The 17,787-nt window shown below is 40.0% G+C and overlaps 1 protein-coding gene across 5 annotated transcripts in view; it reads left to right on the top strand.

Moving 5' to 3' along the window:
* Positions 1-17,787, top strand: part of LOC139750907 (protein brunelleschi-like) — a 459,160-nt gene that overhangs the window by 426,048 nt on the left and 15,325 nt on the right. For all 5 annotated transcript variants that reach the window (XM_071665794.1, XM_071665793.1, XM_071665795.1 and 2 more), the window contains 2 exons: positions 3,927-4,101; positions 12,651-12,922. In XM_071665794.1, the coding sequence (XP_071521895.1) occupies positions 3,927-4,101; positions 12,651-12,922 (447 nt within the window). The remainder of the gene's footprint in view (positions 1-3,926; positions 4,102-12,650; positions 12,923-17,787) is intronic.

Here is a 17,787-nt window from a genome sequence, read left to right as displayed (position 1 = left end):
TCAAGGCATGTGAAGCGTCTGGGGTAAACCATGGAAAGCTGTGTAGGTATGTATATTTGCGTGTGTGGACGTATGTATATACATGTGTATGGGGGGGGGGGTTGGGCCATTTCTTTCGTCTGTTTCCTTGCGCTACCTCGCAAACGCAGGAGACAGCGACAAAGTATAATAAAGAAAAATATATAATTTATATAACAATTAAAAGAAATCACTTCAGAAGTATATTTTATCCACTGCTTCCATTCTGATAATGTATTGAAGATTTGTAGATGTTTCTGCATAATGCTTTCTGTAGTGAAGAGGAAAATATTTTTTGTGTAGATTTATGGGATTATTTTTGCTAAGGATAGATACCACTTGAATGGATCAAGGAAAGCCTTCCTTAGCAGAGTTTTACACAAGACCTTTAGGCTCTTTTTTTTTGATACACATAAACTAAGAGTAATTCAGAATGGTAGAGAACACAAAAAGACATGTAAATCAGAAGTCAGAGACCTGATGCAGGAGAGGAACAAGGAAGATAGGGAATACTGCTGAACAGAACTTCTAGTGGTCATTCTCAGGTAGACATCTCATGATAGGTAGCATCTGGGGATGGGCTAGTGGGGGTACATGGCAGTATGGATCAAGTGGTGCAGATTGGGAATAAGGTAGCAGGTACAGAAAAGGCAGAATAGAGGAGCTTGAGATCAGTTCCCAGGCAGAAGCAGGGAACAGGGTAAGACAGATCAGATTGTTATGGATCAAGTTTGTATGAGCTCCCCACTGCCGTTGCTACTCACACACGTACCAGTGGAAAAAAAGGCTCAGTCATGTATCAGAATATGTTATATATCCATGGAGAGTATGTAAAAAGAATGCAGATTTTAGAAAGAACTGTGATGGGAGAAAATTATGATTGGCTCTTCAGAATCTTGGTTAGATGTGAACAATAAAGATTTCTTTGCTGAATGTACAATACCTGGTACACTGTATTTAACAGCAACAGGGGTGAGAAAGTAGTTGGTGATGCTGTGCTGTATGTTAAAGCTTATCTTTGACCTGTGCTGTAAAATATTATATCTTTTGGTAATATCACCTTAACATTTGTAGAAATCAAAGATAACTTTCTTAAGAAAAGAACAGTTGGATTAGTATATAGACCTCCATTACAGATGTGTGAGATAGATGAAATCCTTTATAAGATAGCAGAAATTAGCAATTAACATGATTTTAAGAAAGTGGAAGTTATTAACCTACTATTGTCTAAGCAGGAAGAATTCTTTTCCAGTAGCTCAAGGTATGGGCTCTACCTGAATTTGCTCAATAATGCCCTAATACAGTGAATTGAGAAACCTACCTACAACAAGGACATAATAGGTATAGTTCTAACTAAAAACAAGAATCTTGTTAACATTGTTGAAGTTAGAGAAATATTTTATACACTTCTTCACTGCCAAATTACTTTCAAATTGACCTCATGCATTGCCTGTTACACTGGTCAACATGAGAGACCTGAAAAAGTATCACATTTTTAGACTTGCAAAAATGTTCAAAAACAGTGAAGGGAATACATGCCAGCACATAAGTAGTCTTTTTTTCCTAAAGCCAAGCCAAAATAGTGGAAGAGTGATAATAAAGAAGTGTTTCTTGTCTCAGAAACCAGCATATGATAAACTCAAAGAGACCAAGAACCAACATTATAGAGCAAATCATATGTCTTTCAAGAGAAACTAAGGCAACATATACATCAGAGTAAACAGTATAAAACTTGTATTGCTGAAATGAGCAAAAGAAACCCTAAGAGAGTCAATACGAAGTCAATTGGTCCAGTAATGATGGAAAATGATGACTTGATTCAAGACAACAAAGACTTGGCATTTTTTTATCATAATTTGAAACACATTCATGTCCTGAATCCAGCTCCATTGCTAAGAGAGGAAAATGTTTTGCAACATACTGACGTCAGTTGAGAGACACTATTAGCGTGAATGAAATGAAAAGTAAGTAAAAAGGAAGACCCAGGTATGCTTTACCCAAGGACAATGAAAGAGGCAGAATATAAATTGGTTTAACTCTTGACTGCTCTTTTTGATAAGACACTTGCTAAGAGGAAAGTTCCAGATGAATGAAAGCTTATTGATGTAACACTCATTTTCAAAAAGCCAATAAATTACTACCTGGCTAGTATTGTCTAAGTAGGTTTACATCTTTGGTTGGTAAACCTTTGGAAACCATCATTTGTGAAATGATTTGTAAACCATTAAGAGGCTTATCACTTAATGAAAGATTCTCAGAATGGTTTTTGATGAAATTGCTCATGTCTGACACATCTGCACAATTTATTTAGTGATATAATCAGCATGTACGATGAAAGTAAAGCAGTTGATGTCATCTAATAAGATTTTTAAAAAGTATTCGATAAAGTTCTACATCATTGGTTACTGACAATAGTTAGTTACATGGTGTAAATTAGTTTGTACTTTAGGGTTTAGGAAATTGTTTGAATAGTTGTAAACAAATATTAGTTATTAATGGTCAATGCTGCATTGTGATATATCAAAATTTGCAGATGATACAAAGTTGAGCAGTGAATATGCGACAGAAAATGAACATATGCAGCTTCAAATGAACATACACAAGCTGTTGGACTTGATTTGAAGTTGGTAATCAAATTTTAATAACATTGAGTGCAAAGTTTTATATACTGGTAGAAAAAACAGGAAAGGCATTTACTACAATATGTAATGAAAGAAAAAGACTTGGGTTAGTCTCTGGTTACTTAAAGCCTAGTAAGTAATGCACAAAGCAGTTGGAAGGGTGAACAGAATTCTTGAATTTATTGGGAGGGCTATTGGATTTAAGTTCAGGGAAATTATCCTCCTCCTTTAAAAGTCACTGGTATATCCCCAGCTTCAGTATTGTGTTCCTTTTGGTCACTTTGCATGGAAAAAGATAGTAACAAGATCATTCCTTGACTGAGGAACAGAGTCTATTTGAGCTGACTAAAAGACTTAAATCTGTAAAACTTTGAAAAATGGTTAAGAGTGGATTTAGTACAGGTATTCAAAATTTCCAAAGGCTTGGTAATCTTGATCTAATAAGCTACTTCAGGATAGATTTGTGTGATTTCACTCGTAATAATAGTTACAAACTTGTGGGGGAGCATTTGACTTCAAATTATGCAAAGGCTTTTTTTTTCACCATGATTGTTAATGAATGGAATGATTTACCAATTAGAGTGGTACATTTAAGAATAAATGTGACAAATACTTTGTTTAAAATCCATGATGACATTATTTGTGCCTCCTTGGTTACATTAAAAGTTTACTGTATTTTTCTCTTTGAAATATTTGTATCCCTTTTATCTAGGAATTTGTTCACCCTGAGTAGATGTCCATCTGGAGGAGTTAATGGGTTAAAACAAATATTTTGCCCTTCCTTATAATCTTAAAGCCACTAATGTTTTTCTATAGCCATATTCTTACTGTGGCCTTTCCGGTGATCTGCCGCTTGTTTATGAACAACTCTCACTATGGAAATTGTTATAACCTCTTCCCATCTTCATTCTTTACTAATCTTTTTATTCCCAGTATGTTAATGGGTCATCTTTTTTGCCTAAGAAGCCCTCATTCATATAGAACTTAGTAGAATGTGAACAGAAGACAACTTCATATTAGTATCTAAACAGGCTTGCTAAGTTTTTCAGTTCAGTGATTTACTTCAACCAGTTAAACATCCTTGTGGTAGATTAACCTTTTGTGTTGTTTTATGGCAAAGACATTAAGAAGGAAATATAATGTAGATGACACCTGTACAGTATCATCAAAAGAGAACAAAATTTCATGATTTCATTTCTCATTTTCAAGAGTAATTGTTAATGTAATCAGTATGAATAAATAACTCTTATTTCACTACAGCTAATTACTTACATGAATCCCTGTTAGGATTTTATTGGTTTGGACATGGATTCCCGAACCAACAAGAAACGATGTGTTGGACGGTTAAGAAAACAGCTGGCTGACCTTACATTGCAAGCAGGGTTACCAACTGAAGCTATCATGCATTACAGTCATGCTGCAGACACTCTACGAAACTGTAATGATTGGCTTTGGCTTGCTGGTGAGTTTTTATATGATTTTTTGGCTAGTAAGGTTTGTCAGCTTCTCATTTTTGATAAACCTCGTAGGAATAGATTAGGAAATGTACATTAGTCTCTGGATTATGTACAAATGATAGGATTAAGGATTTATGGTGAAAAGACTAGGCTACCATTACAGAATTACTCTAGCAATTTTTTTCTGCTGGAGGTCAAGAGAAAGGTGCAAGTGTTGAAAAGAGGGCAAATGAGAGTTGGGGTGAGAGAGTATCATTAAACTTTAGGGAGAATGAAAAGATGTTTTGGAAGGAGGTAAATAACGTGCATAAAATGAGAACAAAGGGGAACATTGGTAAAGGGGGCAAGTGGTTAGGTAATAACGGAGTGATCAAATAAGTATTTTGAAGGTTTGTTGAATGTGTTTGATGATAGAGTAGCAGATATAGGGTGTTTTGGTCAAGGTGGTGAGCAAAGTGAGAGGGTCAGGGAGAAGGGTTTAGTAAACAGAGAAGAGGTAGTGAAAGCTTTGCAGAAGATGAAATCTGGCAAGGCAGTGGGTTTGGATGGTATTGCAGTGGAATTTCTTCAAAAAAGTGGGGTGACTTTTTGTTGTTAATTGGTTGGTAAGTATATTCTTTGTATGTATGGACTATGGTGAAGCACCTGAGGATTGGCAGAATGCATGCATAGTGCCATTGTACAAAAGCAAAAGGGATAAAGATGATTGTTCAAACTACAGAGGCATAAGTTTGTTGAGTATTCCTGGGAAATTATATGAGAGGGTGAAGGCATGTACAGAGCATCAGATTGGGGAACAGCAGTGTGGTTTCAGAAGTGGTAGAGGATGTGTGGAGCAGGTGTTTGCTTTGAAGAATGGGTGTGTGAGATACTTAGAAAAACAGATGGATTTGTATGTACTATTTTTGGATCTGGAGAAGGAATATGATAGGGTTGATATAGAAAAACAGATGGATTTGTATGTACTATTTATGGATCTGGAGAAGGAATATGATAGGGTTGATTGAGATGCTTTGTGGAAGGTTATAAGATTATATGGTGTGGGAAGTAAGTTGCTTGAAGCAGTGAAAAGTTTTTACGAAGGATGTGAGGCATATGTACGAGTAGGAAGAGAGAAGAGTGATTGCTTCCCAGTGAATGTTGGTTTAAGGCAGGGGTGTGCGGTTATGGATGGGGTGGTTAGGTACATAAATGCAGGAGTTTTGGAGAGGGGCTGAGTATGCAGTCTGTTGTGGGAAGTGAGTCAATTGTTGTTCACTGATGATACAGCTCTGGTGGCTGATTCGTGTGAGAAACTGCAGAAGTTGATGACTGAGTTTGGAAAAGTGTGTGAAAGGAGAAAGTTGAGATTAAATGTAAATCATAGCAAGGTTATTAGGTTCAGTATGGTTGAGGGAGAAGTTAATTGGGATGTAATTTTGAGTGGAGAAAAACTGGAGGAAGTGAAGTGTTTTAGATATCTGGGAGTGGATTTAGCAATAGATGGAACCATGGAAGTGGAAGTGAGTCACAGGTTGGGGAAGGGGCGAAGGTTCTGGGAGTGATGAAAAATTTGTGGAAGGAGAAACCGTTATCTTGGAGAGCAAAAATGGGTATGTTTGAATGAATAATAGTTCCAACAATGTTATATGGTTGTGAGGCATAGGCTATGGATAGGGTTGTATGGAGGAGGGTGGATGTATGGAAATGAAATGTTTGAGGACAATATGTGGTGTGAGGTGGTTTGATTGAGTAAGTGATTTAAGGGTAAGACAGATGTGTGGTGATAGAGAGTGTGGTTAAGAGAGCAGAAGAGTGTGTGTTGAAGTGGTTTGGACATATAGAGAGAATAAATGAAGAAAGATTGACTAAGAGGATGTATGTGTCAGAGGTAGAGGAAGCATGGAGAAGTGGAAGACCTAATTGGAGGTGGAAGGATGGAGTGAAAAAGATTTTGAGTGATCGGGGTCTGAACATACAGGGGGGTGAGAGGCATGCAAGGAATAGAGTGAATTGGAACAATGTGGTATACTGGGGTTGACTTGCTGTCAGTGGACTGAACCAGTGCATGAGAAGCATCTGGGGTAAACCATGAAAATGTCTGTGGGGCCTGGATGTGGATGGAGCTGTGGTTTCGATGCATTACACATAGTTTACCCCAGCTGCTTCACATTTATTTATTATACTTAGTTGCAGTCTCCTGCTTTAGCAAGGTAGCACAAGGAAACAGACGAAAGAATGGCCCAACCCACCCACATACACATGCATATACATAAATGCCCACGCATGCACATATACATACCTATACATTTCAACATATACTTACATATACATATTCAGACATATATACACATGTACATACTTATACTTGCTGTCTTCATCCATTCCCATTGCCACCCTGCCACACATGAAACAGAAACCCCCTCCCCCCCACGTGCATGCGAGGTAGCACTAGGAAAGACAACAAAGGCCACATGCGTTCACATTCAGTCTCTAGCTATCATGTGTAATGCACCAAAACCACACCTCACTTTCCACATCCAGGCCCCACAAAACATTCCATGGTTTACCCCAGACGCTTCACATGCCCTGGTTCAATCCATTGACAGCATGTCGACCCCAGTATACCACATCATTCCAATTCACTCTACTCCTTGCATGCCTTTCACCCTCCTGTATGTTTAGGCCCCAATTGCTCAAAATCTTTTTCACTCCATCCTTCCACCTCCGGTTTGGTCTCCAAGTTCTCCTCGTTCCCTCCACCTCTGACACATATATCCTATTTGCCAATCTTTCCTCACTCATTCTCTCCATGTGACCAAACCATTTCAATACACCCTCTTCTGCTCTCTCAACCACACTCTTTTTATTACCGCACATATCTCTTACCCTTTCATTACTTACTTGATCAAACTGCCTCACACCAGATATTGTCCTCAAACATCTCATTTCCAACACATCCACCCTCCTCCGCACAACCTTATCTATAGTCCATGCCTCACAAACGTAAAACATTGTTGGAATCACTATTCCTTCAAACATACCCATTTTTGCTCTCCAAGATAACATTCTTTCCTTCCACACATTCTTAAATGCTCCCAGAACCTTCACCCCCTCCTCCACCCAGTGACTCACTTCCGCTTCCATGGTTCCATCCGCTACTGAATCCACTCTCAGATATCTAAAACACTTCATTTCCTCCAGTTTATCTCCATTCAAACTTACCTCCCAATCAACCCTGGCGCACATGAAATAGCATCCCCCACCATCACCAAGGTAGCACCAGGAAAACAGACAAAAATAGGCCACGTTTATTCACACTCAGTCTCTAGCTGCCATGTGTTATGCACCAAAACCATAGCTCCCTATCCACATCCAGGCCCCACAGACCTTTCCATTGTTTACCCCAGACGTTTCACATGCCCTGTTTCAGTCCACTGACAGCACATCGACCCCAATATGCCACATTGTTCCAATTCACTCTATTCCTTGCGTGCTTCACCTTCCTGTATGTTCAGGCCTCGATCACTCAAAGTCTTTTTCATTTGGTCTCCTGCTTCTCCTTGTTCCCTCCACCTCTGACACCTATATCCTCTTTGCCAGTCTTTCCTCACTCATTCTCTCCATATATCCAAACCATTTCTGCACACCCTCTTCTGCTCTCTGAACCACACTCTTTCTATTTTAATACATCTCTCTTACCTTTTCATTACTTACTCGATCAAACCACCTCACTCCACATACTGTCCTCAAATTTCATTTCCAACACATCCACCCGTTTGTGTACCAACTTATCTATAGTCCATGCCTCTCAACCATATAAATTTATTGGGATTATTATTCCTTCAAACATACCCATTTTTGCTCACTGAGATAATTTTCTATCCTTCCCCACATTATTCATTGCTCCAAGAACCTGAGCCCCCTCCTCTACCATGTGACACTTCCTCCAATTTCTCTCCATTTAAACTTACATCCCAATTAACTTGTCCCTCAACCCTACTGAACCTAATAATCTTGATCTTATTCACATTAAAGTCAACTTTTTCCTTTCACACACTTTTCCAAACTCAGTCACCAACCTTTGCAGTTTCTCACTCGAATCACCCACCAGAGCTGTTTCAATAGACAACAATTGACTCACTTCCTAGGCCTTCTCATCCCCAACAAACTGCATACTTGCCCCTCTCTCCAAAACTCTAGCACTTACCACCCTAACCACCCCATCCATAAACAAATTGAGCAACCATGGGGGCATCACACACCCCTCCTGCATACCAACCTTTGCTTGGAACCATTCACTCTCCTCTCTTCCTACTTGTACACGTCTTACATTCTTGATAAAAACTTTTCACTGCTTCTAGCCCTTACCTCCCACAAAGCATCTCTGTCAACTCTATCATAATCCTACTCCAGATCCATATATGCTACACACAAATTAATATGTATTTATATTCATTTATTATAATTGATCGCAGTTTCCCGTGCCAGCAACGTGGCGCCAGGAAACAGATGAAGAACGACCCATCCACTCACATACACATATGCGTACATAAACGCCCATACATGTACATGTACATACACATTCATATACATATCAACATATACACATATACATACTTATTTATTTATTTATTTATTTATTATACTTTGTCACTCTCTCCCACGTTAGCGAGGTAGCACAAGGAAACAGATAAAAGAATGGCCCAACCCACCCACATACACATGTATATACATACATGTCCACACATGCACATATACGTACCTATACATCTCAATGTATGTATATATATACACACACAGACATATACATATATACACATGTACATAATTCATACTGTCTGCCCCTATTCATTCTTGTTGCCACCCCGCCACACATGAAATGACAACACACACACACACACACACACACACACACACACACACACACACACCCCGCATGTGCACGAGGTAGCTCTTGGAAAAGACAACAAAGGCCACATTCGTTCACACTCAGTCTCTAGCTGTCATGTGTAATACACTGAAACCACAGCTCCCTTTCCGCATCCAGGCCCATGGTTTACCCCAGACGCTTCACATACCCTGGTTCAATCCATTGACAGCACATCGACCCCGGTATACCACATCGTTCCAATTCACTCTATTCCTTGCACGCCTTTCACCCTCCTGCATGTTCAGGCCCCAATCACTCAAAATCATTTTCACTCTATCTTTCCACCTCCAGTTTGGTTTCCCACTTCTCCTCGTTCCCTCCACCTTTGACCCATATATCCTCTTTGTCAATCTTTCCTCACTCATTCTCTCCATGTGACCAAACCATTTCAAAACACCCTCTTCTGTTCTCTCAACCACACTCTTTTTATTACCACACATCTCTCTTACCCTTTCATTTCTTACTTGATCAAACCAGCTCACACCACATGTTGTCCTCAAACATCTCACTTCCAGCACATCCACCCTCCTCCGCACAACTATCTATAGCCCATGCCTTGCAACCATATAACATTGTTGGAACCACTATTCCTTCAAACATACCCATTTTTGCTTTCCAAGATAACATTCTTGACTTCCACACATTCTTCAATGCTCTCAGAATTTTGCCCCCTCCCCTACCCTATGATTCACTTTCGCTTCCGTGGTTCCATCCGCTGCCAATCCACTCCCAGATATCTAGAACACTTCACTTCCTGCAGTTTTTCTCCATTCAAACGTACCTTCCAATCAACTTGTCCCTCAATCCTACTGTACCTAATAACCTTGCTCTACCTTCCACAAAACATCTCTATCAACTCTATCATATGCCTTCTCCAGATCCATAAATGCTACATACAAATCCATTTGCTTTTCTAAGTATTTCTCACATACATTCTACAAAGCAAACACCTGATCCACACATCCTCTACCACTTCTGAAACCACACTGCTCTTCCCCAGTCTGATGCTCTGTACATGTGTTCACCCTCTCAATCAATACCCTCCCATATAATTTACCAGGAATACTCAATAAACTTGTACCTCTGTAATTTGAGCACTCATATTTATCCCCTTTGCCTTTGTGCAATGGCACTATAGAAGCATTCCGCCAATCCTCAGGCACCTCACCATGAGTCATATATGCATTAAATAACCTTACCAACCAGTCAACAATACAGTCACCCCCTCTTTTAATAAATTCCACTGCAATACCATCCGAATCCGCTGCCTTTCTGGCTTTCATCTTCCGCAAAGCTTTTACTGCCTCTTCTCTGTTTACCAAATCATTCTCCTTAACCCTCTCACTTTGCACACCACCTCGACCAAAACACCCTATATCTGCCACTCTATCATCAAATACATTCAACAAACCTTCAAAATACTCACTTCATCTCATTCTCACATCACCACTACTTGTCATCACCTCCCCATTTGCCTCCTTCACTGATGTTCCCATTTGTTCCCTTGTCTTATGCACTTTATTTATCTCCTTCCAAAACATCTTTTTATTCTCCCTAAAATATAATGATACTCTCTCACCCCTTCTCTCATTTGCCCTCTTTTTCACCTCATGCACCTTTCTCTTGACCTCCTGCCTCTTTCTTTTATACATCTCCCACTCATTTGCACTATTTCCCTGCAAAAATTATCCAAATGCCTCTCTCTTCTCTTTCACTAATACTCTTACTTCTTCATCCCACCACTCACTACCCTTTTTAATCTGCCCACCTCCCACGCTTCTCATGACACAAGCCTCTTTTGTGCAAGCCATCACTGCTTCCCTAAATACATCCCATTCCAACCCCCACTCCCCTTATGTCCTTTGTTCTCACCTTTTTCCATTCTGTACTCAGTCTCTCCTGGTACTTCCTCACACAAGTCTCCTTCCCAAACTCACTCACTCTCACCACTCCCTTCACCACAACATTCTCTCTTTTTTTCTGAAAACCTCTACATATCTTCACCTTCGCCTCCACAAGATAATAATCAGACATCCCTCCAGTTGCACCTCTCAGCACATCAACATCCAAGAGTCTCTCTTTTATGCATCTATCAATTAACACGTAATCCAATAACACTCTCTGGCCATCTCTTCTACTCACATACGTATACTTATGTACATCTCTCTTTTTAAACCAGGTATTCCCAATCACCAGTCCTTTTTAAGCACTTAAATCTACAAGCTCTTCACCATTTCCATTTACTACACTGAACACCCCATGTACACCAATTATTCCTCAACTGCCACATTACTCACCTTTGCATTCAAATCACCCATCACTATAACCCGGTCTCATGCATTAAAACTACTAACACACTCACTCAGCTGCTCCCAAAACACTTTTCACTCATGATCTTTCTTCTCATACCCAGGTGCATATGCACCAATAATCACCCATCTGTCTCCATCCACTTTCAGTTTTACCCATATCAATCTAGAGTTTACTTTCTTACACTCTATCACATACTCCCACCACTCCTGTTTCAGGGGTAGTGCCACTCCTTCCCTTGCTCTTGTCCTCTCACTAACCCCTGACTTTACTCCCAAGACATTCCCGAACCACTCTTCCCCTTTGCCCTTGAGCTTCGTTTCACTCAGAGCCAAAACATCCAGATTTCTTTCCTCAAACATACTACCTATCTCTCCTTTTTTCTCATCTTGGTTACATCCACACACGTTTAGACACCCCAATCTGAGCCTTTGAGGAGGATGAGCACTCCCCATGTGACTCCTTCTGTTTCCCCCCCCCCCTTTTTTTTTTTTTGCGCTGTCTCCCGCGTTTGCGAGGTAGCGCAAGGAAACAGACGAAAGAAATGGCCCAACCCACCCCCATACACATGTATATACGTACGTCCACACACGCAAATATACATACCTACACAGCTTTCCATGGTTTACCCCAGACGCTTCACATGCCCTGATTCAATCCACTGACAGCACGTCAACCCCGGTATACCACATCGATCCAATTCACTCTATTTCTTGTCCTCCTTTCACCCTCCTGCATGTTCAGGCCCCGATCACACAAAATCTTTTCCCCTTTTAGAAAGTTAAAATACAAGGAGGGGAGGGTTTCTAACCTTACCTGCACCTTGCAGGAAGATAGACAAAAAAGGCCACATTTGTTCACACTCAGTCTCTAGCTGTCATATGTAATGTACTGAAACCACAGCTCCTTATCCACATCCAGGCCCCACAGACCTTTCCTTGGATTACCCCAGACATTCCACATTTCCTGGTTTAGTACATTGACAGTACTATAAGATGTTTTGATTTATGATCTTTTAATCCTGATTTTCAAACTAGATGTTTTAGTTCTGATAGTTATTTTGCTGTATTACTTCTGGGTATAGAAGAGAAAGAATACTGCTAATGTGTCTCCTGCATATTGTACATGACAACTAATAGGGGTAAGAGCTAGGGGACTCAGATATTTCCTTTTTTTGTCTTATCCTATTTCTTTTGAAAGTAAGAATGGAAGCAGCTGCCCTGGGAAGGTTTTTCATAAAGTTTAGTTCTTTGCTTTTAGCAGTACTTTCCGAAGGTGGGAAAGGCAAGTTGGTATTAGATAGAATTAACATGTAATAATGCATTTCTACAGCATGTTTTGAGGGATTGTGTGCAGCATCTGTGGTGATGCTATATCCCAACTTACGTCGCAGTTCTGGGCTACAGCGCTTTTCTAGCCTTGGTGTTGGCAGCAGCCAAGGGGGATCAGGTGGCGTAGGGAACAGGAGTCGTAATGGATCAGTTAACACAAACTCTTTGCCATCAGGCTTGGACCCAACAGTAGCAAAGCAGACTAGTAAACATTGCCTCTCTCCTGATGATATTGTTGACAAATACCGGGAAGCAATTGTACATTATAGCAAGGTAAGAAACTATCATGAGCCTGTTTTTAAACTGGAATATGTATCCATAGCTACTTGAAAGCCTTAACATTTTCATATACAAATATGTTTTAATGCTATTGAATTATTTGATTTACCTTTGAATGCTATTTCTGTATGCTTATTGTGCCATGGTAAATGGTTTGGCTGAGTGTTTATCAGTTACCTAATTTTTGACAATGAATACATTTTCTTTTCCTATATTTAAACATTTTGGCTTGAAATCTTTATCCTGTGTATCTCTTTACGGTAACATAAGATGAATACTCCAGAATCTGTTCCCATTGCCCTGTTCATTCAGTATCTGCTACTTATTCTGATGTGAAATTGGCTGTTTTGCAAGAATGCTGTCTCTCTGAACTTCATCATGTGCAGTCAACCCTTGCCTCTTTAATGCACCTTGCAATTTATTTTTGTTTTGTTACTCTTTTTGTATTTAATATTATTACTCAAGTTCTACCATAGAATTTTCCCAGTCCCCTTTCATTATAAGCTACAAACTCAGTCCTGCATTTTATTTAGATGGAAGGGAATGGATGCAAGTGCAGGGGCCTATAGCAAGAAGGAACATAAAAAGGACAATAATGAGGTAGAAGGTAGGAAAGGCACTTAGAGTGGATGGGAAGATTACAGCTGAAATGGTAAAGTGTGGAGGAGAAAGTGTGATACTGACTGCATTTGATATCTCATTTAGCATGGAAGCAGAAGGTTGTGCCAGAGGATTGGATGAAAGCTATTATTGTTCCTTTATGCAGAGGAAAAGTTGCTAAGTTGTATGTATAATTTATGAGGAATAAGTCTGTCAAGTAAACCAGGAAAAGTTTGTGCCAGAGTGTTGATTGAGAGAGAGACATGGAAGTGACTGAATACAGAAAAAGTGAGTGGCAAGGGGTTTTAGGAAAAAACGTAGGGAATGTGTGGATCAGAGTCCTGTGGTGAGAATGACTGTAGATAAGTATTTAGCAAATGGTAAAAAGCTGTTTGCAGCTTTTATGGATCTGGAGAAAATGTTTGATGGAGTTGAGTGGAATGTTTTATGGGATGTGTTAAGGATGTATGGGGTAGGGGGACAATTGTTTGATGGTATAAAAGCCTTTTATAGACAAGCAAATGCATGTGTAAGAATGGATGGAGAGTGGAGCAAGAATTTCAACATATATGTTGGTGTGAGGCAGGGCTGTGTGATGTCGATGTGGTCTTATAACATGTATGTGGATGAAGTGATAAGAGAGATGAAAGCAAATCTGGGAAAAAGAAGTGTAGAGATGGAGTGTGATTGTGAAGTATGGTAGCTAATGACAAGCCTGTTAGTGGATGACAACATGTTTCTTAATGAGAGTGAAGAGTTGGCGAAGGCTGTAAATGTGTTTTTTGACATGTGTAAGCATAGGTGATTCAAGGTAAATATGAGTAAAAGTAAGGTAATAGTGTTTGAAAGGAAAGCCCTATACAGTGAGAGAAGAAAGTTTTAACTGTGTTAAAGATATGGGGGAAAAAAGATTGGAAGAAGTAACAAAATTTAAGTATTTTGGAGCTGTCTTTGGTAATTTTGGTGATATGGCAGGATAGATAGAGGAGAGATCCATACCAGGTTTAAGAGTCATTGGGCCTTTTAATGGAATAATGAAGGGTAGAGGTGAAAGTATGAAAGTGAAGAAAGGATTAAGGGTGAGGATAGCCCTCTCAATCCTGACCCATGCAGCAAAAACATGGACATGGGATGAGTCACAGAGGTCAAGAATCCAGGCTGTGGAAATGAATTATTCGAGAGTAGCATATGGTATGAGTAGAAGGAATGAAGAAAGAAATTAGTGGGTGTTTGAGAAATTATGGCAGGGAACACAAGGGAGATGGATTGTGGAGTGGTAGAGTGGATGAAACATAATACTATGAGGTAGTCATATGGAAAAAATGCAAGATGGCGAGTTTTCAGGGAAAGTTTATGACATTAGGATTAAGAGATTGATGAAAGAGGAAGACCACCTGTGACATAGGGAAATAAGAGTGGAAGAGTACTGGAGGGAGAGAAATGGTGTAAGAATGCATGGCAAGGTATATGCAAGAGAGATATGTAATGACAGGGATAAGTGTTGACTCTTTTACCATAGTCACCCCATTGCCAGTCATACCTGAAGGGAACGGGTACCAGAGATGTAGGTAGAGCCTCCATCCCTTGTGCTCATCATGTGTATTGAACCCCTGAACATTTGACTAAGTTTTCCTTTCCAACCCTCAAAAGTCAGGTTTTAAGTTGTTTAGAAATTTGATTAAACTTAGTTTCAAATATATTCTTATGATGTTTCAGCACAACTCTTAAAAAAGAGCAGGAGTAAAGCATAAGTGTCAAGTGCGTTGCCACTTTGGATATTATATGAAAGTGATTACTGATTATTATTATGTTTTATATTTATTATAAGTTAATTGATAGGCATGTGAAAGAGAGACTTTTGTATGTTAATGTGCTGAGAGGGGCAGCTGGAGGACTGTCTGATCATTATCTTGTGGAGGCGAAGGTGAAGACTTGTAGAGGTTTTCAGAAAAGAAGAGAGAATGTTGGGGTGAAGATAGTGGTGAGAGTACTTGAGCTTGGAAAGGAGACTTGTGTGAGGAAGTACCAGGAGAGATTGAGTACAGAATGGAAAGAGGTGAGAGCAAATGAATTAGGGGTAGTTGGGGAGGAATGAGATATATTTAGGGAAGCAGTGATGGCTTGCTCTAAAGATGCTTGTGGCCTGAGAAAGGTAGGAGGTGGGCAGTTTAGAAAGGGTAGTGAGTGATGGGTTGAAGAAGTAAGGTTGTTAGTGAAAGAGAAGAGAGAGGCATTTGGATGATTTTTGCAAGGAAGTAGTGCAAATGACTGTGAGATGTATCAAAGAAAGTGGCAGAAGGTCAAGAGAAAGGTGCAAGAGGTGAAAAAGAGGGCAAATGAGAGTTGGGGTGATAGAGTATCATTAAGTTTTAGGGAGAATAAAGAGATGTTTTGGAAGGAGGTAAATAAAGTGCGCAAGACAAGAGAACAAATTGGAACATCGGTGAAGGCGGCAAATGGGGAGGTAATGACAAGCAGTGATGAAGTGAGAAGGAGATGGAGTGAGTATTTTGAAGGTTTGTTGAATGTGTTTGATTTTATAGTGGCAGATATAGGATGTTTCGGTCGAGATGGTGTGCGTGAGAGGGTCATTGAGAATGGTTTGGTAAACAAAGAAGTAGTGAAAGCTTTGTGGAAGATTAAAGCCGGCAAGGCAGTGGGTTTGTATGGAACTGCTGTGGAATTTATAAAAAAAGGAGGATGGCTGTGTACTTGATTGGTTGGTAAGGATATTCAAGTGTCTGTATGGTTCATGGTGAAGTGACTGAGAATTGGCAGAATGCATGCACATTGCCATTGTACAAAGGCAAAGGGGATAAAGGTGAATGTTCAAACTACAGAGGTAAAAGTTTGTTGAGTATTCCTGGGAAGTTAAATAGGAGGGTATTGATTGAAAGGGTAAAGGCATGTACAGAGCATCAGATTGGGGAAGAGCAGTGTGGTTTCAGAAGTGGTAGAGGATGTATGGATCAGGTGTTTGCTTTGAAGAATGTATGTGAGAAACACTTAGAAAAACAGGTGGATTTGTATGTAGCATTTATGGATCTGGAGAAGGAATATGATAGAGTTGATAGATATGCTTTGTGAAAGGTATTAAGAGTATATGGTGTGGGAGGTAAGTTGCTATAAGCAGTGAAAAGTCTTTATTGAGGATGTAAGGCATGTGTATGAGTAGGAAGAGAGGAAAGTGATTGGTTCCCAGTGAATGTCGGTTTGCGGCAGGGGGGCGTGATGTCTCCATGGTTGTTGATTTTGTTTATGGATGGGGTTGTTAGGGAGGTGAATGCAAGAATTTTGGAGAGGGGCAAGTATGAAGTCTGTTGTGGATGAGAGGGCTTGGGAAGTGAGTCAGTTGTTTGCTGATGATACAGTGCTGGTAGCTGATTTGGGTGAGAAACTGTAGAAGCTGGTGACTGAGTTTGGTAAAGTGTGTGAAAGAAGAATGCTGAGAGTAAATAAGAGCAAGGTTATTAGGTTCAGTAGGGCTGAGGGACAAATTAACTGGGAGGTAAGTTTGAATGGAGAAAAACTGGAGGAAGTGAAGTGTTTTAGATATCTGGGAGTGGATTTGGCAGCAGATGGAACCATGGAAGTAGAAGTGAGTCACAGGTTAGGGGAGGGGGCGAAGGTTCTGGGAGCATTGAAGAATTTGTAGAAGATGAGAATGTTATCTCAGAGAGCAATAATGTATATGTTTGAAGGAATAGTGGTTCCAATAACGTTACATGGTTGTGAGGTGTGGGCTATAGATAGGGTTGTGTGGAGAGGGTGGATGTGTTGGAAATGAAATGAATCAGGACATTATGTGGTGTGAGGTGGTTTGATCGAGTAAGTAATGAAAGGGTAAGAGAGATGTTTGGTAATAAAAAGTGTGGTTGAGAGAGCAGAAGAGGGTGTTTTGAAATGGTTTGGTCACATGGAGAGAATGAGTGAGGAAAGATTGACAAAGGAGATATATGTGTCAGAGGTAGAGGGGAAGAGGAGAAGCAGGAGACCACATTGGAGGTGGAAGGATGGAGTGAAAAAGATTTTGAGCGATCGGGGCCTAAACATACAGGAGGGTGAAAGGCGTGCAAGGAATAGAGTGAATTGGAATGATGTGGTATACCAGGGCCGACGTACTGTCAGTGGATTGAACCAGGGCATGTGAAGTGTCTGGGGTAAACCATGAAAAGTTCTGTGGGGCCTGGATGTGGAAAGGGAGGTGTGGTATTGGTGCATTACACACGACAGCTAGAGACTGAGTGTGAACGAATGTG

This window comes from Panulirus ornatus, chromosome 10, assembly GCF_036320965.1.
Source record: "Panulirus ornatus isolate Po-2019 chromosome 10, ASM3632096v1, whole genome shotgun sequence".
Classification (NCBI taxonomy): Eukaryota; Metazoa; Arthropoda; class Malacostraca; order Decapoda; family Palinuridae; genus Panulirus; species Panulirus ornatus.
Note: the sequence above shows the minus strand (reverse complement) of the source record. Positions and strands in the feature narration are given on the sequence as shown.